Raw genomic sequence first — 22,693 nt, forward strand, 5'->3', positions numbered from 1 at the left:
AAGGTCAGAAGGCACCATTATGATCGTCTAGTCTGACCTCCTGCACAATGCAGGCCACAGAATCTCACCCACCCACTCCTATAATCAACCCCTAACCTATGTCTGAGCTATTGAAGTCCTCAAATCATGGTTTAAAGACTTCAAGGTGCAGAGAATCCTCCAGCAAGTGACCTGTGCCCCACGCTGCCGAGGAAGGCGAAAAACCCCCAGGGCCTCTGTCAATCTGCCCTGGAGGAAAATTCCTTCCCGACCCCAAATATGGCCATCAGCTAAACCCTGAGCATGTGGGCAAGACTCACCAGCCAGACACCCAGGAAAGAATTCTCTGTAGTAACTCAGATCCCACCCCATCTAACATCCCATCACAGGCCATTGGGCATATTTACGGCTAATACTCAAAGATCAATTAATTGTCAAAATTAGGCTATCCCACCATACCATCCCCCCCATAAACTTATCAAGCTTAGTCTTGAAGCCAGATGTGTCTTTTGCCCCCACTGCTCCCCTTGGAAGGCTATTCCAGAACTTCACTCCTTTGATGGTTAGAAACCTTTGCCTAATTTCAAGTCTAAACTCCCTGATGGCCAGTTTATATCCATTTGTTCTTGTGTCCACATTGGTACTGAGCTTAAATAATTTCTCCCCCTCCCTGGTATTTATCCCTCTGATATAGGTAGAGAGAGCAATCATACCTACCCTCAGCCTTCTTTTGGTTAGGCTAAACAAGCCGAGCACTGAAACCTTTCATAAGACAGGTTTTCCATTCCTCGGATCATATACATTTAATTTTTTTAAGTTGTAAACATCAGTAAAACAATCTTTTAAAAATAATATAGGTGAACAATTAATTTTCAAAATCACAACATAAAGAAATTATACATTTTAATGATCTAAGTTTTCAATGTAACTAGTTATTTTTGGATGCCCTGAAAGGGGCTTGATACCTATAACCTGGGCATCATCTTTGACTCAGCCCTCTCTCTAACTCCTCACATCCAGGCTGTCTAAATCTTTCTGATTCTTTCTGCCTCACATCTCTAAGATATGACCTTTCCTTTCCATCCATCCAGCTAAAACTCTCATCCAGTCTCATTATCTTACATTTTGATTACTATCCTTTCTCTGGCCTTAACATATGCAATCTTGCCCCACAGATATCACTCAAAGTGCAAAGATCACTATCCTAGCCTGTTGCTTTGACCTTGGCACCCCTCTTTTTGCATCCCTCCACTGTTTCACCTTCTCTTTTGCATGAAATATAAGCTGCTTGTCTTCACTTGCAAGGCCTTTCATAGTCTATCCCCGTACTGCCTATGATCTCTCATTCGTTACGGAGATGTTGATTCCTGCGTCCTATCAGCTAAAGATACCAGCCTCCACTGCCCATTTGTTAAATTTTCAAAGAAGCGTCTTTGTGCTTTCTCCCATGCTGCCCCTCACGCTTGGGAGGAGCTCCCCATAAACGTTCACAAAGCTACTGCATTGTCCTCCTTCAAACCTTCTTCAAAACTCTACTATGCCATGATGCCTACAAAAGAACTTAACAGACAGGCAGCTGGTGCGTGGAGACTACAGCCTATCACAGTTTCATTGTTTCCTTCTGCTCTCCCTGTCTGCATCCACCTGTTATCCCTTGTCTTATACTTTGACTATAAGGTCAGGGACCATCTTTTTTGTTACGTGTTTATAGAAAGCCTAACACAATGCGGTCCTGGTGCATGACAGGAACTCCTAGGTGTTATGGTAATGCAAATAATAAATAAATACATAAATAAATATTAATTTTATTAATTTATTTATTATTAATAATACATTAAAAGTAACCCATTATTTTAATTCTACTTATACCTGCACTTAAATGTGAATTATGGCACTATTTTAGTCAGCAAAATAGTATTTTTTTAAATTAGCAATTTTAATTTTTTTTATTTTGTTTTTGTAGGATAGCCATTGCAGGTAGGGTGGCCAGACAGCAAGTGTGAAAAATCGGGACAGCGGGGGGGTGGGGGTGGATAGCCACCTATATAAGACAAAGCCCCAAATATTGGGATTGTCCCTATAAAACTGGGACATCTGGTTACCCTAATTGTAGGTGGTCATTTTAGAATCACAAGAAGACATTTCAGGGCTTGTGTTATGTTGGAAATCCCCATGTCTCAGGCAGATGCAAAACTCTCTTAAGTTTTGTCCGCAATGCTCCATCCAAGTCATTGCACTATCCCAACAGACCACTCATCCAGTTACCTTTGTTTGTTTAAGATAATGAAATAAAGGAAGCTTACCTTACTCCCCTGATAGAAGCAGCACTGAAGTTCCATTCATAAATACCTTTCTGTAACATACAGAAAACATGTAAAGATAAAACATAATAATAAAGTTCCCCTTAATATAAAAGATCCAACATGTATTATCTTTTACCCTGTAAATGAAGAGGCTGAAAGATTTAGGAATGTTACTCAAAATATTAGCATTTTACACTGTAGCAATTATTCTTCGTGGCATCTTAGCATAATGCCAATAGCATCTTTAAACAATCTTTGCCGAATAGAAATACTGCTCTGGAGCACATTTTAGTAACTAGAACAATAAAGCCAAGAAACATTTCTTGCTGAGAGACAAGATTTAGAATGAAGCCTTGGTGCCAACCATAGTCACAACCAAATGAATTCCCAAAGACAAAAGAGACATGAAGTTGAACAGCTTATGACACCTGTCAAGAATAGCAAGAAATAAAGAAGGGAGACACATTACCAGAGTTGCTGCATTTTGTACAGTGAATTGTAAAGGAGGCTGAGCCAACAGCACTTGATAATCTATAACACCATTTCCCAGATCAATTTCCCCCTCCTCCGTATCATCTTAATCCATCTTTCTTTTCTGTTCACATTTTATTACAGGTGGCTGTGTTAATATAAAATACCATAATATAATGTACCAAATACACACAACTGTATTTTCTTTAGACCTACATCAAACCTCAAATAATTTAAAAAATTCATTTAAAAGTAACCTGCAGTTGTAAAGTAGCAAATTTGAACTAGCTATGAATGATGTGAGAATGTCCTCATATTAAATGAGTTATTGGGTAAACTGTATCACAGGGACTCATTTATTCCTTAGCACATTGCCACACAATGGGACTAAAGCTGCCAGGTGTTACCTCTACATAAATGTTCATAAAAACTTTCGATAATAGATTATTTTGCCAGTTTATGAAATGCATCTAAATCACCAAAACTTTTCTGCTCAGACCTAGTTTAATAGCTAAAAATGAATGCTCAATGTAGAAGGAGTAGAAATGTCTCAGTATCATGGAAAGGTACTGAGTGATTTGACAAACCTTGAGAAGGCAATGTTTGATTGGAATAACGGGGAAGGAGGATATTCAAATATGGTCAGCCTTGCTTGATACAATGCCAATTGTGCTACAAATTGCTCCTAAAAACAGGCTCAGCTCACACTGTGGAATGGAGCATTTAAAGTACCGTATATACTTGTTCGTAATCCGAATTTTTTTAGTAAAAGAGGGAAGCATCAGAGAAGGGGGTCGGCTTATGAATGGGTATAGAGAGAGGGAGAGGTGGGACACAGCTTCCCGCACCACCCCCAACAGAGGGGTCAAGGAGAGGCAGCACAGCCAAAGCCAGAAGGGAAGAGGCGGGGCCAGAGTCTCTCTGCTTCTGGACACGCTGCTCTCCCCCCAGCCTCCGAAGCAGCTGCAGCTCTGGGGCTGACAGGCTGGGGCCGTGCCACTCAGCCTGCTGGAGCAGCTCCAGCCAGGCCAGAGACATCCTCCTCTGGCGCACACCAAGTAAGGTGGGAAGGGAAGAGATGGGAAGGGGAGAGTGTGGGGGTCCCGGGCTAGAGGTGGGGAGGGGTTACACATGGAGGCGTCATGTGGGGAGGTCCTGGGTTGGGGGGAGTCATGTGGGGGGTGGTCACAGAGGTTACTCCCCTGACCCCCAGCTTCTCCCCGCCAAAAAAATTCCCCACCAGTTGCTCTCCTGGCCCGTCAGGGTAAGCCGCTGGCAGGCTAGGACATTTTGTTTACTTAGGTTTACTTCCGTGCCTGCGGACGCTTGAGGTAAACCAACCGTCCTGGCCCCACAGCGGCTTATCCTGATGGGCTAGGAGCCGAAATTTGCCAATCCCTGAATGATAGGGTCGGCTTATGAATGGGTCATAAAAATTTGCCATTTTTACTTATCCATCTTGGGGGGGTCAGCTTATAAACGAACCGGTTTATGATCTAGTATATACAGTAATTTAGAGATTCTTAGCTGAATTCTAAGGCTTTAAACTTTTAAGAGATACCTGAAATACTTTGTTTTGACCGACCTTCTGCTCAAGATCTCCTGCCTTCTGGCTGGCTACCTGTTCATAGGTTCCCAGGCCAGAAGGGACCATCTGTCTGACCTCCTGTATAACACAGGTCATAAAATTTCCCCAAAATAATTCCTAGAGCATACCTTTTAGAAAAAAGATCTGATCTAGATTTAAAAATTGTCAGTGATGGGAGAGTCCACCATGACCCTTGGTAAATCCTTCCAATGGTTAGTTATTCTCACTGTTAAAAATATCACCTTATTTCCTGTCTGAATTTGTCTGTCTTCAACTTCCAGCTATTGGATCGTGTTATATGCTAGACTGAAGAACCCATTATTAAATATTTGTACTCAGACAGTGATCAAGTCACCTCTTAACCTTCTCTTTGTTAAGCTAAATATATTGAGTTTCTTGAATCTATCAGTACAAGGCATGTTTTTTTAATCCGTTAATCATTCTCCTGGCTCTTCTCTGAGCCTTCTTCAATTTATCAACATCCTTCTTGAATTGTGGACACCAAAACTAGACACACTATTCCAGCAATGGTCATACCAGTGCCAAATACAGAGGTAAAATAACATTTCTACTCCTACATGAGATTTCCCTGCTTATGCATCCACAGATTGCATTAGCCCTTTTGACCATAGTGTTACACTGGGAGGTCATATGCAACTGATTATCCACTACAAAAGCCAAATCTTTTTCAGAGGCACTGCTTCCCAGGATAAGAGTCCCCCCTCACATTAGTATAGCCTACATTCTTTGTTCCTAGATGTATACATTTACATTAGGCCTTATTAAAACACATATTGTTTGCTGGAGCTCAGCTTACCAAGTGATCCAGATCACTCTGTATCAGTGACCTCTCCTTTTCATTATTTGCCACTCCCCCAGTCTGTGTCATCTGAAAAGTTTATCAGTGATGATTTTATGTTTTCTTCCAAGTCATTAATAAAAAGGTTAAATAGCTTAGGGCCAACAACTGATTCCTGAGGGACCCTACCAGAAACACACCCATTCAATGATGAGTCCTCATTTACCATTACGTTTTGAGACCTAGCAGATGGCCAGATTTAATCTACGGAATGTGCGCCCTACTAATTTTAGATCATTCTAGTTTTCTAAACTAGCCTTTGCTGTCTAATATTGCACCTTCCCCCCACCATGCTAATTGACGAAGAGCCAACATGGGCATTTTCTTTACCTACAGGAGGGAACAGAGCAAAGGGATGGGGATTCTTGCCACATTAGGTCTCCTGGTCCCCCTATATGAGGAAAGAGTACCACCTGAACCTCTGCTTCCCCTATCCCCCAGCAATAGCGGGGAGTATCCCAGCAACATCAGCTGCCCCTCTCCCCATATCCACCTCCCAATTGCCCCTGAATGCCTTCCAGCTATGGGTCCTCACCCCATTTTTTACCCATGAATACTCCAAAATAAACATTCAGGAAGGGTGAAAGGATTAAAAAAGCATGAGAAGCCCAAGTCATATGTTATAGCTTTGCAGTTTATGAAAGAGTAATCTCTCACAGATTCATACAACCTCTTTCATTTACCACATCGTTTTCTCAGGCTGCTGAATTACAGAAAAGCTGTGTTGCTCATGATTCTGCCAACTTCTAAACAACCTGAGTAAACATATCAGGGTGGTATCCAACTCCAGCATCTGTTCTTTGGTTAGTAAAAAAATCACAAATTGGATTCAGAAGCCAACATGAAATCGAGGCAGCTTGGCTACTGCCTTTCCTACTGACAAATAGGACTGTGGCACTTCTTTAAAACCTATCAGAAAACAAATTGGTACATTCAGGGGAATGGTACATGTGTTTATAGCAGAAACAAAGCATATCTACCACCTGACTTTTATAAGAACTTTCCCATTCATTTCTTTAAGTTTCGCAAGTTTCATCATTTAATTAAAACTGAGTTAAGCAGAAAATACTCACTGGAAAATGGCTGTGGAAAAGGAAGAGGGCAATTTATTTATACTGGGCCAGATTGTGAGACTCTTTCTTGCCATGTAGTTACCAGTTGCAAATTGAGAAGTTGAGTTCCATTCACATTTAAAGCAAATATTAAACCTCTTATGTCTGAAAAATAAACCATACACTCCTTAAACTTACACACTTATTCTTTGAGTACAGAATGAATTTTCTGAGAATTTACCAGTAAATCTATTAACTCGTGAGTTAAAAATTAATTAAATCCTTTAAATCCTGGGTCCTTTAAGAAATTGAGCATGTGTTAGTCTTTTGTCCCAAATAATCTCAATAATGGAATCACACAGACTCTTCAAATTTCTCATATAAAGGGAAAAAATCTTTAAAAATCAGTTTCATTTTATCTGTGGCCGAAACACTAAGCACTGTTTCTTAATCATAATCTAATGGTTATTGCATGATGTCACTACAGGGCAGAGTTAAGGTTGTTTGTGCACCCTAATTGTACATTTCCATTCCTAACATGACTAAATTTCTTTTAAGTACAGCCTTCATTCTGAATTTCCTGGGTTTGTAATGCCTAGTCATTGGACAATTACAACATACTTGCAATGTTATTTATCTTTAACTTACTGATACTCCCAGTCTTCCCTTATCCTAGATTTTTGTCTTGAAATATTTATAGGCAGCTCCACTGACTGAAGTGAATCTAATTAATTGCTCACTGATGGGAGTAAGGAGCTCATATTTTGACCTACAATTACATGAATTAATCTTCTGACAGATTTCAGAGGGGTAGCCGTGTTACTCTGTATCAGCAAAAACTATGGGGAATCCTTTTGGCACCTTAGAGACTAACAAACGTATTTGGGCATAAGCTTTCATGGGCTATAACCCACTTCATCAGATGCATGGAGTGGAAAATACAGTAGGCAGGTATAAATACACAGAACATGAAAAGATGGTAGTTGCTTTACCAAGTGGGGGGTCAGTGCTAATGAGGCCAACTCAGTTAGGGTGGATGTGACCCACTTCCAACAGTTGACAAGAAGGGGTGAATATCAACAGAGGGAAAATTATTTTTTGTAGTGACCCAGCCACGCTCAGTCTTTATTCATGCCTAATTTGATGGTGTCACGTTTGCAAATTAATTCCAGTTCTGCAGTTTCTCATTGAAGTCTGTTTTTGAAGTTTTTTTGTTGAAAAATGGTGACTTTTAAGTCGGTTATTGAGTGTCCAGGGAGATTGAAGTGCTCTTCTACCTGTTTTTGAATGTTACAATTCTTGATGTCTGATTTGTGTCCATTTGTTCATTTGCATAGAGACTGTCCAGTTTGTCCAATGTACATGGCAGAGGGGCATTGCTGGCACATGATGGCATATAGCACATCGGTAGACGTGCAAGTGAACAAGCCCCTGATGGTGTGGCTGATGTGGTTAGGTCCTATGATGGTGTCCTTTGAACAGATATGCAGACAGAATTGGCAATGCGGTTTGTTGCAAGGATTGGTTCCTGGGTTAGTGTTTCTGTTGTGTGGTGTGTAGTTGCTGGTGAGTATTTGCTTCAGGTTGACACAAAAGCTTATGCCCAAATACATTTGTGAGTCTCTAAGGTGCCACAAGGACTCCTCATTGTTTTTATTCCGAGTACGGGAGGAAAGAGAGAGACTGAGGTTCATGAAAGTTTAAAAAGATATCTAGAGAAATTAAGAAATGTTGACCACATGGCTATGAAGAAATTTTATCCAGTAATGAATGATGCACATTCAGTTAGTATTACACTACAGAATCTTTGAGCAAGGACGAGAGGATTTGGGGAGTTCAGAGTAATAATCATGCTTCATATTTATGGTATGAGAGATAAGCCACCAAACAGAGAGAAGTGGATTGTTTGGGAGTGAATTATTAAGAATCATGCATTTATGGGTAGTGAGATAATTCCAAATATGAAATAGCCTCTAGCAATCTTCCAGAGCAAATGTTTTATGGTATCAGGGTTTCTTCTGCAGCACTAACATGACAACATTTACGATGTGTGGCAAATATATTTTGGTTTGTGTCCAACAGCTAAGGCAATGTATGTATGTGTTTGATAGTCTGAGGCTATCATGAATGATGCTGATCAAAGCTGAACACATATAAACAGGAATTCATTGATCTGGACACAGTTTAGCCTGCATTTCAATTTGTCTTCTGAATGTCCTATTACTGCCATTACCTACACGCTTTTCCCCACAGTCCATTTTCCCCAGAAAAAGCCCAAGTGCTGTTGCTCATTGTGTTCCACGTACATTGTTCAAAGAAGGTGGAGTAGAAATAGAAAATAGCGAGAAAGGAGCATGTCAAATATTTCTATTGTAAGTGTAAAAGGCACAAGACAGACTGATTCCAGGAAACAATTCCCCTCTATCGTACCCTGCAACTGAAGAAAAGTCATTAGAAAAGAAATAATGACGACTGTGCTGGTTCTTGGGAGCTGAGAAACCATATGTAACATTTTTATGGTTCCACAACTCCCTGAACCTACTCATTCCCTATGCCTCCTTCTTCTCCTCTCCCTTTTCCACTTCTCCCAGGCTCCTGTCTTTCTTGCTGCTTCCAAAACTTCCTGGCTGCTCCAACCCCCATCACTCTACTGTTTCCTTCCTGGACGCAGTAATTCCTCCATCTATGCCACACTTCACTCCATGTCTCCAAAGCTCCCTTCAGACTCACTCTCCTTCCAAATATCTTTGCCTTAACCACACCTCCGCTTCCAAGTTTCCATCTTTAACCACGTTTTCTCAGCTTCTCAGTCTCCTAAACATCTATTTTCTTTGATCAATTTCCTCTTTAAGTTCCTGACTTCCTGCACAACTACTCAAAACAATGATCTTTATTTCCTCTGCCATCTTATTTATAGTGTCTCCACCAGGCTACAATATAAACCAGTGAGTGCTAGCTAGGGGCATTTTTTATACTCTCAGTGCATTACTGAGGGTCCAGTACTCAAAGATGACACAGGTAAGCCATTCTGGTGAAACTGTCTAATTTGAAAGAACCACATCTTTCAAAAGTTCAAATTCTTTTAAGCGCATTTCAAAACTACAACATGGATTTGGGTAACACCAGAGGAAAAAAACAGAGGAAAGTTCCATTTGTACAAATACATTTATATTACAATGTTACTGGTGTGTCATACACACATTTTAAAAGCCAAGCTTTCAGTAATGTGCTTCTGAATCTTTGTGCACTATATACTTAAATGAAGCCTTCTGAAATAAGATTATAAATTTAACATTTTTTTAAATCATAAAAGAGATCATGGAAAACTGAAACACTGTCTGCAAAATAAGCAATTCCCAACAATATATGTAAATGAAGATATTTCTTATATGCCACAAATTTTGTGTAGTCAACTGTAAGAAGTCTTTAGTTACAGGATTTATGTCACATACACGATTCAGAGACCAATAAGATATGATTCATTATTTACATTTCTCATCCTAAAACAAGTGCAGTGGTTTACCTTGTCATCAGGTAGGACATGCCAGATAGATATGGTCTTCTCCTCCGCCTCGCTATTGATGGACAGATATGAAGGCTGGTAAATTTTTGTTGGTTCTAATATTAAAACCTGGGGGGGAGGGCGATTAAAAGTCATTAAAAGGTTTATGAAATTTTAAAAGCACTGTGATCAATTGAAAACATGCCTGAAGTCCTAGCACATTAGGAATCACAAGGGGAAAAGATAAAACTGTGTAAAATGATCACACTAGCCTAAGGTCTGAAATTCTAGTTTAAATTTAGTTTTTCTATAATTTGCCGTTCTCCACTACACACATAATCACATGGTACTCCTGATTCAACAAGGTTCTGAGTACCTTCATTTCCTACTGCCAGGTGTTGAGCAACCTCTGTAATATGTTAGGTTTTTGGACCCATTGGAGGCAATTTGAGAATGTTTACTTTCTAGAGGGAGAAGGTCAGCTTGTGCCTTTGTTTGCAGTTTGGGCTGGGAAAGGAGCAGTTGGGAAGCTCATCAGAGAGAAAGCAGAAAGTTCTTCACTCTGGAGCTAGACTGAATTGCTTTTAAGTCAGACCATTGTGAGCAGTAACTATAGAACTGAACAGAAGGGAATGGTTCCATTGGAGCTAAAAGCATCCAAGAGGCCACAAGCTAACAGCAACAGACTGTGAAACAATTCTTGGGATATGTGAGAGCAAAATTTGGAAGATTAATCCAGAAGAGACAGAATTCAGTGCAGCAAGATTTGATCTAACCTAGTATACTGTTATGCCATGCTACATCAAAAATGCTTAGCCAAAAGTAGCTGATGGTTCATCTTTAGGACCCTAGCAAATTCACAGCCATGAAAAATGCATCACAGACCATGAAATCTGGTCTCCCCCCATGAAACCTCCTTAGAGGTTTTTAAGGCCTGGCTTGACAAAGCCACGGCTGGGATAATTTAGTTGGGGTTGGTCCTGCTTTGAGCAGGAGGCTGGACTAGATTATTTTTTGCAGTGACCCAGCCACTCCCAGTCTTTATTCAGGCCCAATTTGATGGTGTCAAGTTTACAAATTAATTCCTGAGGTCTCTTCGAACCCTAATCTTCTATGATTCTATGAAATCTGGGGGTTTTTTGTGTACTTTTACCCTATAAAGATTTCATGGAGACCAGCGTTTCTCAAAATGGGGATTCCGACTCAAAAGAGGGTTGTTGGGGTGTCGCAAGGTTATTGTGGGGGAGAGGAGGTCACAGTATTGCAACCCTTACTTCTGCGCTGCCTTCAGAGCCGGGTGGCTGGAAGAGCGGCAGTTGCTGGCCAGGTGGCCAGCTCTGAAGGTAGCGCCCCACCAGCAGCAACGCAGAAGTAAGGGTGGCAATATCATACCATGCCACCCTTACTTCTGCTGCTGCTGCCTTCAGAGTTGGGTCAGGACCCCTACAGTTACAACACTGTGAAATTTCAGATTTAAATATCTGAAATCATGAAATTTACAATTTTTTAAAATCCTGTGACCATGAAATTGACCCAAATAGATTGTGAATTTGGTAGGGCCCTACCCATCTTACTTCAGGCCCTTAAAGGAAAAAGTCAGCACAGTTTAGCATTTGTAGACATTTGGTAAAGACTGGTATTATTGTCTTTTTATAGTATTCTATATTTAAATCTGATTTCCAGGAAAAAAAACTCCTCCAAAAGTCTTTAAGCCTATATTTACTGCATGTAAGGTTTTCTGTTTCAGTCTGTAAATTTAATTGGGGAAAAAGGTTACTGCATTTCCATTTATTCTGAATTGATATTATAAAATTATTCCCCCCCAGACTGTTGAAATTTATTTAAAATAGAAAGGAAATCAAGTTAGAGAACAGCATAAATTAATTCTTGTACCTAAAACACCTGCCTCCAAACCCACTTCCCACATACTTTAAGATCAGCATTTGTCAATGTTGTGTGTTTTTTTGCAAGTGATTTCTATACTTCACTTTTAAAGAAGAATTTTTAAACTACTTTTGTAAATAAATATTAAACTTACTGATTTACAGAATTTGTAAGCTGTGTCTGCAACAAAGTGATATCACAGGGCTGTGTGTGACTAGACTGGAGAAGCAAAGATAAAAGCCACAACCTTCAGCTCAGAATTCACAAACTCTGGGGCAGAGCTAGAAGAGGTCAGGGTCGGATTACCCTCTCATGTCCAGGTCTTGGAGACCATCAAGAATTCTCTTAGTTGCTTAAAAAAAATTAAAACCACCCAAATAGAAATTATTAGAAATTCCCAATGGTTCAAATTCTACACTCCATATACTTCTATAGGTGTCAATAGCAGTTGCTGGCACTCCATAGCTCTCAGCTGATTGGCAGGGTCCAGACCAGCTAGGACCAGCTCCTGGCCTGCTCCCAGACTAACTGCTACTAGGCAACCAATGAGCCCAGATGGAGCTGGCAGAGTGGCCACAACCCCTGACTGGCTGATGGTTTAGCAGCTCTTCTTATAAGCCTGGCCCCCATGGTACATCAGTGGCTGCTCAACCCCTCCACCTGCAGCTGCCCTTGTTCCAGTCCCTGTTTGCTCCCGCCCTTGTTCCCCTCCAGCTTCTGATTTCGGGCTTCGATTCCCTGGCTCTGCCTCTGGCCTATGACTCTGGTTGACCCTCCAACTCTCACATTTGGCTTCTGTCTCTCCAGTTCTGATCCTCAGTTTCGCCTCTGGCCTATGACTCATTTACCCTCCAGCTTTGGCATTCAGCTTCTGTCCCTCCAGCACTGACCCTCAGCTCATTCTTGGACTCTGCCCACCCAGTACCCAGTTATAACCAATAGGGTGAACTCTCATTTCAACCACTAGGCCTGACCGCCCACAGATCAGCTGGCTATAGTGACAAGTGTAGCTCAGGGCCAGATTTTAAAGTATGTCAACGCCTACAGATGGAAGTTAGGTGCTTTTGAAAATCCCACTAGGCACCTATCTGCGTCTTTAGGCGCCTGAATACCTATAAAAGTCTGGCCTTCAGCATCTCAGAATTGGGCCTTAAGTTTGAAAAGAAATGCATGCAGCAGAATTTTAGTATCTGTATTTTTCTACATATGTAACATCCTTGTAAAGTGTGTCATGTCTTCTTTCAGTGTCAAGTCAGAGGATAACAGATTTCTTCAGCTGCCAGTTGTGAAGTTACTTTGTATGTTCAATTGGTAGAAGCTGGTGCGTTGGTACTGAAGTCCCTAGATCCAGACCGTATTGGCAATCTGTGCTGAAGACTGTTACATAGAAGCAGCATTACAGATGCGTTTCTTCTTCTTTTTTTTTTTTTTTTTTTATAAATACCATTTATTTGTAAAGCTTTGACAAAAAATTCCATAGTGTCTTTCCATTTCTCCTCTTTTGTTGCCCTTTCTCTACTGTATGCAATGCACAATCTGTTTTGCTTGTACATGTACATTTTTCAGACTGTGAGGGAGAAGAGGCCTGTTACTGGGTGACAGTAGTATAGTCACATGAACAAGTATGGGTACAACATGTCACCTTTAAGCTGTACTGTGTTATTGACCAGATCTTCCCAATTTTAATTTTAAAGAAAATAAGAGAGTTTGGCTGAGACAGTTCTGGAAGGCAGATCCTGTTTTCAATGTTTCATTATGTCATGTGATAAGTACGAAGAAGAAAGGGATGTGGTTTCCCCTGGGTGTCTGTTACGAAGCCCAGAGTAATCTGCATATTTTCTTGCTTTAACTCCCTCCAAACCTCCCCATGTCACAACCCTTCCTTGCAGAAAAAAGACCAAATAGGATTCCCTCCAGAGCCTCGCATTGTCACTACTTACTGTCTGGAGCAGTTGCTCTTGAGCATTACACAGTGCAGTTTTCCCTGGGATTGATTGTACCACCTACACGTGGTGTCCAATCCCCAGCAGCCTGCAGAGCTGTACAAAACAGCCAATTTCCACTTCTCAGGAATTTGGGTGACAACATTGGTTGCCATTTAAAAATAATAATAAAGCAGTATTTGTCAAAAGCGACCACATCAAAGTGTCTAAAATACAACTTTTCCCTGACACATAGCATACAGGAAACAGTAGTAGTGAGCATTTTTTATTGCATATATCCTGCACCCTCTAGCTGGGCATAAAGTAGCCATTCAGCATAAAGCAATTGAGCAATATATTATAGCAGGGTTCATAATTATTTTTCTAGGAAATATCTGAATGCAAATAATGTAGCATGGTTGTGGATTACTGTCTAATACTATAAACAGTATGGTACTAGCTGTCTAGGCTCACTTATGGTCCCTAAAACAGTGCACAAGCGGACATCATTAAGTGAAATAAATTGTGAGTCAGATATGCTAAGCCTAACAATGTGTAGCTAACAACTGATAAGACAGAGAAAGAAAAACTCCTTTCCTCAATGTGTAATTTAATTGATCTGTTGTCGTTTGGCACAGACTGGAACATTATAGATAGAATTTTATAATTCAGGCTATCTTGGCTTTTCCCTTGTCATTTTCCTATAAAACAGACCAAGCACTGTCACAGAATTTAGTCAACTAAAACCACTGCACTACGCAGATCAAATATATTTCTTCTGGGAGCATGGTTTGTTGCCTGAAAAGTTCTGAACAAGTGATATTTTTATTAACCATGCTATATGACAAAAAGGAAATTAATACAATTAGAAGTTAAGTGAGAGAGTTAATAAAAAGCACACTTACTGGAAATCTAACTACAGACACATCTGTCTTTGTGGCTTCAACTAGGAAGTCCATCCAAAAGTCTACAAGTTCCTGTTTGGCAACATGTTGTTCTGGATTCAATTTCTTAAAATGCTGATATATCAAAATAGTTTCTACAATAGACTTGAGGTACCTACAAACAGCAAAGCACATACAGGCAGTAAATTTAATACAGTTTGCAATTAATCATTTTTGTATCTTTAATCTTTAAAAATTCAACATCACAATGCCAAGACAGCCAGTCAGATTCTGATGATCTAGGATTGCTTTTAATTAATAGTTTCCTTGTTTTAGAACCAGATATCTGTGGCAGTGACATAATTAATCTGAAACATTCCTGAATTCTGAGCAATGTCCTGAGTATGTCAGTTATCCTGAACTGTGATAGTTTTGTGATGTAGCTAAATCTCCTGCCCTGGGACTAAGATGAATCCACATCAAACTCATGTCAACTGTGACTAACTTCAAATTGAAACCCCGGTGCAAATTCATTGCATTAACCTTCCGTGTCATTATGTCCTCTACACTGATTGATTATTTAGTGTAGGTGTTTAAAATGCGATGCTTCTGGATTCAGGGCCTTCCCATTAACAATGACACTGCCAGGCAGCCGTTCAAGAACATTGTGGAAAAGACAACAGCCTCGCCCGAATAGAGAATGTCTCTTCTAACTGCAGACTATGGCTCTCTCTTTTGTGTTTTGCTTCCTAAGGCATACTTACAGAGCCTTACATAATACTGGTCTCTTTCACCATTAAATAGAAAACATACAAATATGATTTTATGATTACATCATTACTGATTAATGAATTGGTTCCATATCCACAAATGACCTGAATATACCATTTTGACCCTTCTCTCAAAACTCCCACTCAAAGCTGTGTTACAAGCACTAAAGCAATAGAATATGCACAGCCAAGGAAGATGGGCCCCCATCGCATAACCTTAAAGAAAAAGTCACCACCGTTGAGCTATTATAGAACTTTGGTTTTCTGTTAAGGGCAGTTTTTATGCTTGTGATGATGATACATATGGCGCAATACAAGGGCCCTTTGAGGGACAGTCCACGTTGGGGTGATAAGGAGGTGTATCAACAAGCCTACTTTATCACCTTTGAGAAGGGTGCAGCACCTGCTTCTGCCTGCACCTGGGCAGCTATGCTGGGTGGTGCGGTGGGGAATAGAAAGTGTTGCATAGCTCCACCCCTTCCCCACTCCTGGCACAGGCTTGCACTAGCAGTGTGCTAGCCCTACGTAGTCACTGTGATCTCTGAGCTAAAGGGCCATAAGGCGTCTGGGCCCTGAACAAGGACATAAAGGGAAGGATGATGAAAAGGTGAATCTTACCTCCCTCTGTCCACCTGTACAGGGGCAAGACACAGCCTAACTAAATGTGTTCGTAATCACAGAGAGGATTTCTCTGAGATAAATTTGAGTACAATCTTACTGTTCTGACACCTTGATAATTCCAGAAATTAGTCATTAAGGGAGTTGGGAGTGGGGGGGAAATCAGCTGAAGGAAGAAGTCTCTCCAGGGAATTGGAAGCATTGTTAGATCTTGCAGCTGTCTCAACTCTTGAAATTCCTTGATTTAATTTGCATTGCATATGTATTTATGCCAAGTGGTTTTAAATATGTGAAGGAAAACAAAACACAACACATTACACACTGACCTGATCTTACACTCAGAAAGGCACGTTCATCAGTTTTTAAAATGCTATATTCCCTTCTTGATGCATGCACACAGCTTTCACAAGAGGAAAAGATACCCCCAAGTACCTTTTGAGTCTTTTTTTTAATTATTAAGAGAAGTAAGTATGAAGTTTGCTTAAAGATCACAACCACTGAAATACAATGCTATGTGTGACAAGTTCAAATAGCTAAATTAACATCTTTTTTAACATACCGAGGTGTTCAAAACATCATATCTTGTACATCCCCTTACCATGCCGGTGCCTTTAGCTTAAATAGTTTTTCTGAAGCCTGGATCACTCTTAGGTGGTCATTGGCCAGGACACTGGCCCCCAAGAAAAATCCGACTTCCCAATAACTCTGCAGCTTCTCCAAATTCCCTTTTTTACCAAGCAGGCTACTGATCTTTACCCCTGTAGTGAATAAAATTTAATGGTAAGGTGGTTTTGCAGGCCAGTATAGAGGTTAACAATTATCTGATTTGTAACTTTTTCACTGCTCAAGTTACTGTATGTCAAGAAATACAAATACATAAAATGAAGCTCTAAACATTATGTAGGTTTCCATTTTGGGATAGCAAATTGATAATGAAGGGCATTAACAGAAAAACAATTAAACAAACTACTGTCTCCCCCCTCCCCCAGCCTGAACACACACACAGAGACCAAGCTCCTTCGAACACTAAAGGAAAATTACTAAACATTAAGGCTACACTCTGATTAAAAAAAATCTGTAAAACAAAGGAATCATTAAAAGGAGCTTTATTAAAAGCAATTTAGACTTTCCACTGCGAGTATTCAGATGGAAATTACATGCACCATATTGTTTTTAAACCCTTCAAAGCTTCATGAGAACTAAAGGTACCTCTTTTCCCCTTCCTATAGGCCCTTCAGGAAAGGATCAGGACAACACTGTAGGGACAAAGCTGCAGCTGGATCATCTATGTCCCTGCATGGACCTCATCTGTAAAGGTAAATTTGGGGCCTTAAAATACATAATGTAACTTTAAAAACTTAACAGATGCTAAAAACTGCACCTATTATGTTTTTTTGAGTTACAAGCCCCAAGTTTAAAGCCCCAAACTTACCTTTATAGACAAGGTCCCATGCAGTGTGAAGAGGTGATCCAGTGGGGTTCTTCCTGCAGTGAGCATCTTTTGTTTGGCAGGGAGTCCTACCCCAAGAAAAGACATCCATTAGTATTTATGTGCCCCCCTTCTGCAAACACTAGAGATTGTGGGAGAGCCTTGGGTTTACTTTGACCTGTTAATTCATGTCAAAACTACAAACTGCCTTGTTGTCACTTGGATTTTACCTCCTGTTAGTTACTAGGTATTAGGAAAACACATGGTGAGGACACACCTTTTTCCCTAGTGAAGACAAAGCTTCTAACTCCATTGTCTGTGTTAAGACCACCTTTCCCCCCTACAAGTGCTCCCTCCCTTTTCCAGCACTCGAGCCATTATATCACTCCTCCAACCCTTGCTCTCCCACCCATATCTTCTTTCTCTGTCCTTGCTCCAAAGACTCAATGTTTCTGGTGGAAATCCTGCAATGATACTGAAATTTGTCCTCTCTTCAACTCCACTACACAAGCTTTCCAAATAACTTTGTTTCTGCTTCCTGCGATACACCTGTCAAGACTTATATTATTAAACTGCAAATATTACGGTCCATCTAATTTACATTTCTTATGCTGTTTACTTTTTGCATATCGCTGATCCTAGACAATATAAATATTTTTACATTTTAAAAATATACACTCAATTTTCACTCACAGTGTCTGTCTGTCTTTAGGATTTTGTACTCTCTTACTAACAAGATGTTGCCATGTTTGAGTAGTGCACAGTGCAGGATAATGTTTAAATCGAAACCAAAAACTACCTGTTTTCTTTTGAATTAAACATTTTTTTCCCTAAAATGAAAATATTTCTATTAACAATAGATTTTGTAAAGCCCTTTCTTTGTAATACAACTTGGGGCCTCCATTACTTCAGAGGAGCATGATATTTTTATGTCAGTATAGTGTTCTGGTATACTGTTTGCCACTATAATTTATTTCTATTACAGTAGCACCTCAAGGCCCTAATAAGGAATCCACGCCCCATTGTGACAGGTACTATGCACACACACACACACACACACACACTGCCCCATCCCAAAGAGCTTAGAATACGACAAATTCTTGATTTCATCCTGTGGGCCTAATTCAGTATTCATTGTGCAAGAAAACTAATTAAAAATGGGACATTTTCTTGTATGGAGTATCTAAACAGGCCCTATATTAGTTCCACATGGGTTCCAGGCCCCAAACTATGGACTGTCTCCATAGCACTGAAAAGGGAAAAAATGATCTCCTTCAAGGTCCTCCAGTTTGTTTATCTTAAGACACGCTGAAAGCTTATGAATTTACTCACACTTTTGCCTCAGTCAAACTAGAATAATGTGCTCTCTTTTATAGAGCATGGGTTTTAGTGATGTTCTTAAATATGGCAGTGTGATATTGATATGTATTTTCTGTAAACAAAAAATTAATAATGAAGGATAATTGCATTCCTGTGAATTTCAGTCTCAGGGCCATTATCTATTTCCATCATTTCTCTTATCTGCACAGCAGGGATTATTTTGATTTCATCATCTTTACTCAAGTGCATGTTCTTTTACACTTACTAAACTTTCAAACTCAAGACAATGTTTTCTTTATGTGAAAGGGAAGCTTACCAACGTGTGTACAAAAGGCAGATTTTCCACAGTTCATTGTTAAAAAGATATTAGCTTTAAAAATTAATCAGCAAAAATGTAGAGCCTATTAATGCCATGTCAGAAATTATGTTTATAATATCAGGAATTTGTTTGCAGATTGTATGGAAAATAAGATATTTATCATACTCAGTTTTTGTCTGTGATTCTATATGCATAAGAAAAAGAATGCAGTCTTCTCATTAATAAAATGAATTGCTTTGCACGATCAAAGGTGGCTAAACAAGTTGCAACAGCTGCATCATCTGAGCATGCAAATCACATAACTTGCAGAGAATCATTATCAGCATCCTTGCAAAGCACCACGTTTGTGTTTTAGTCTCAAAAGTCTTTAAATTTCGTGATTCAAAGCAGTTAAATAACTACAAATCAAAATATAGCAAGCATGAAAGAGACTCACAAAAATTCTCCACAAGATCATTTCATCATTAACTCTTATTCTTCCACAATTATAGACTGAAAACTTCAGAAAGCAACTGTCTGATCAAATACAGATTGGGAAAAAAGCAGTTCTGCTCACTGCAGCTTTTTGAGTGACTAAAACTAACTGGCAATGTAATCAGATCCCCAAGTTGTGAATTCTGGTAATAGGTATCAGAAGACACACCATCAAAATAGCTGATATAATTTTGCTATATCCTCCACTTTCTTTCCCCAGCCTACCATCATCATCTCAGTCTCATCTGAACTGATTCTCAATCAACTTGTTCCCATGTATGCCCCAATCTCCCCCAGACACTGAAACAGACATTCTTTGGGCTATACAGCCTGCAGACAAAAATTTGGGTGTCATCAGCAGACTGAAAGCACTTCAACACATCTTGTGACTAACTCTCCCAATAGTCTCATATATGCATAAAAAGGTTGACAACAAAGACCATCCACATGAAAGAGCTCTTGGGGCAGAACAATTTCCCAGCATCATTCCTGTGGGTTCACTCCAAAAGAAAAGAATAAAACAATCTGAAGCCAATCCAGTCCTGCTAGGGTCTGAGGACAAATTAACACTTCTTTGGCACTGAAGGCAGCTGAGAGCTCTGATAATATCAGCAAGGACACCTGATCTTATTGGTCTCCAGTAGATTACTGACCAATGCAACAAGTGGACTGTGTGCTGTACCCAGCCTGGCTGACAAGTGTCAAGGAAGTCAGATGCTTCAAGTGGAAATCATATTTCTTGAACTTTGTCTTCTCTAACATACATACATAGCAACAGGTACATTTTAAAACAAAACACTATAATCCTATCAAAACAAGATACTCCACGGCCCACACCTCTCCCACTGGGGAGAGGATGAGAGAACAAAAATACATGACAGATGTTAGTCACATTGCTTAATGTGCTACTGGAAGGTGCCCAGATACTACAGTGATGAGGACAGCATCTGAACCTATATAGAACAGAATAAAAGAGAAGATGTGATCTGTGGAAGATGATGTGTCAAAACATTTTCAATCATCTGAATGACACACGGAAAAATACACACAGGTGGGCAACAGGAAATACCGTCGGAACCAAAGTTTTTGAGCAGAGGCTGAACAAGTGCTTTCTTAAGAGTGATGAACACCTTGCCCTCTTCAAAGAAGATGGTGACAAACTTCACCAGCAGATAGTGTAGTTCTTCAGCACCCATGAGCATCAAGGATCCAAAGTCAGGCTGTCCTATGAAGTTCTCCAAACACAGTCAGGGAGCAACACTGGCCAAAACTCAAGAAGATAGGGCCTAGCATTTGTGCCTTTGAGATATTGCCCTAACTCCCTGGAATGCAGGCAGTTTGATCCAAAACCAATTGGTTAGAGCGGAAATGTCTATGCATCAAGAAATGGCCTTATAATAGGAGAGACTCAAATAAAGCACTGAGTAAATGTAGCTCATATTAACCAGGCTGTCCACAACCCAAAACAGAGTTGCTGAGTGAAAATCTGCAGAGGCAAAATATTTTTTCTTTGCCTCCCACGCAGTCATGGACATAAGAACTCAGACTTCAGAGTAGGAGGCGATGGCATTGTATCCAGGCTTTGGATTAAAAAAATCCAACCCAAAATCTAAACCAGAGTATGGAAAGCCATGAGTTGAGACAACCACATGTGATAATCTAATAGTGGCTCTCACTGTCACAGGAGGGCAAAATGCCCGAAGAAACTAAACAGCTGAGGTATCCCTAAACAGTTCACCACACCAAACCAATACCTCAAACTTCCACATGCCACAAAACAATCCAACCTCCACATCATCATTCCTACAGCAACAGCCATCACCATCTATTCTCCACCCTCCAAAATGTCATTATCTTTAAAAATAAATCAGCATAATATCTCTATATTGTATGCAGTGTTATTCTAGCCATCTTAGTCCCAGGATATTAGAGAGACAAGATGGGTGAGGTAATAGCTTTTTAAAATATCTTTAAAATATAGAAGATAAAAGATATTACCTCACCCACCTTGTCTCTATAATATCCCTGTCCCCACTCTCCCCTTCTCTAACATACTACTGTTGCCGATACAGAGCTGGAGGGAGGTTGTCTCTCTTAAAAAGGGTACTCTTCTACCTGTACAAGTTAGTCTTTATGTGAGGAACAGCAGAGTATGTCTGACCAAGGCCACCTAGAGGTGGCTGAAAAATGGAATTTCCCTCTAATGGAAAGTTCCAAAATTTTTCAAAAAACAATTTCCCACTCAAATTGAGATGAAAAATCAAAATATCTTGGAATTTTTTTGTTAAATGAAATATTCTAAAATATTTATTTTCAGTAAGGACAAAACATTTCATTTTTCTTTTTTTTGACTTTTACATTATAATTTTAAACAGAAAAGTCCAATGCACTCAAAACCAAAAAGAATTTGATCTTGTTGAAATGAAATATTTCAACAATGTCCCATCAACATTTGTGCAATATATTCAAAATGTTTCAATTTGGTCAAATCAGCATTTTTTTCTGACAGAAAACTATTCCACTGGCAGATTTTTGAACAGCTCTCATTAAGAGTAACCTCCACTTGAAACTAATGAAGGCTTTTTAGATAGGCAAATAGCAATTATGCAAAAAGAAAAGGAGTACTTGTGGCACCTTAGAGACTTACCAATTTATTTGAGCATGAGCTTTCGTGAGCTACAGCTCACTTCATCGGATGCATACCGTGGAAACTGCAGCAGACTTTATATATACACAGAGAATATGAAACAATACCCCCTCTCTCACAAATCTTGGGAGACAGGCCAGTCCTTGCCTACAGACAGCCCCGCAACCTGAAGCAAATACTCACCAACAACCACATACCACACAACAGAACCACTAACCCAGGAACTTATCCTTGCAACAAAGCCCGTTGCCAACTGTGTCCACATATCTATTCAGGGGACACCATCACAGGGCCTAATAACATCAGCCACACTATCAGAGTCTCGTTCACCTGCACATCCACCAATGTGATATATGCCATCATGTGCCAGCAATGCCCCTCTGCCATGTACATTGGTCAAACTGGACAGTCTCTACGTAAAAGAATAAATGGACACAAATCAGATGTCAAGAATTATAACATTCATAAACCAGTCGGAGAACACTTCAATCTCTCTGGTCACGCAATCACAGACATGAAGGTCGCTATCTTAAAACAAAAAAACTTCAAATCCAGACTCCAGCGAGAAACTGCTGAATTGGAATTCATTTGCAAATTGGATACTATTAATTTAGGCTTAAATAGAGACTGGGAGTGGCTAAGTCATTATGCAAGGTAGCCTGTTTCCTCTTG

At 39.9% G+C, this 22,693-nt stretch overlaps 1 protein-coding gene across 1 annotated transcript in view; it reads right to left on the minus strand.

Moving 5' to 3' along the window:
• MAP3K5 (mitogen-activated protein kinase kinase kinase 5) overlaps nt 1-22,693 on the minus strand; it is a 156,533-nt gene that overhangs the window by 44,611 nt on the left and 89,229 nt on the right. Inside the window, exons 9-12 of the mRNA XM_084623488.1 lie at nt 16,431-16,590; nt 14,466-14,619; nt 9,776-9,883; nt 2,283-2,332 (exon numbers count right to left, since the gene is read on the minus strand). Coding sequence (XP_084479614.1) covers nt 2,283-2,332; nt 9,776-9,883; nt 14,466-14,619; nt 16,431-16,590 — 472 coding nt within the window. The remainder of the gene's footprint in view (nt 1-2,282; nt 2,333-9,775; nt 9,884-14,465; nt 14,620-16,430; nt 16,591-22,693) is intronic.

This window comes from Lepidochelys olivacea (assembly GCF_965140295.1).
Source record: "Lepidochelys olivacea isolate rLepOli2 genome assembly, chromosome: 3".
NCBI lineage: Eukaryota > Metazoa > Chordata > Testudines > Cheloniidae > Lepidochelys > Lepidochelys olivacea.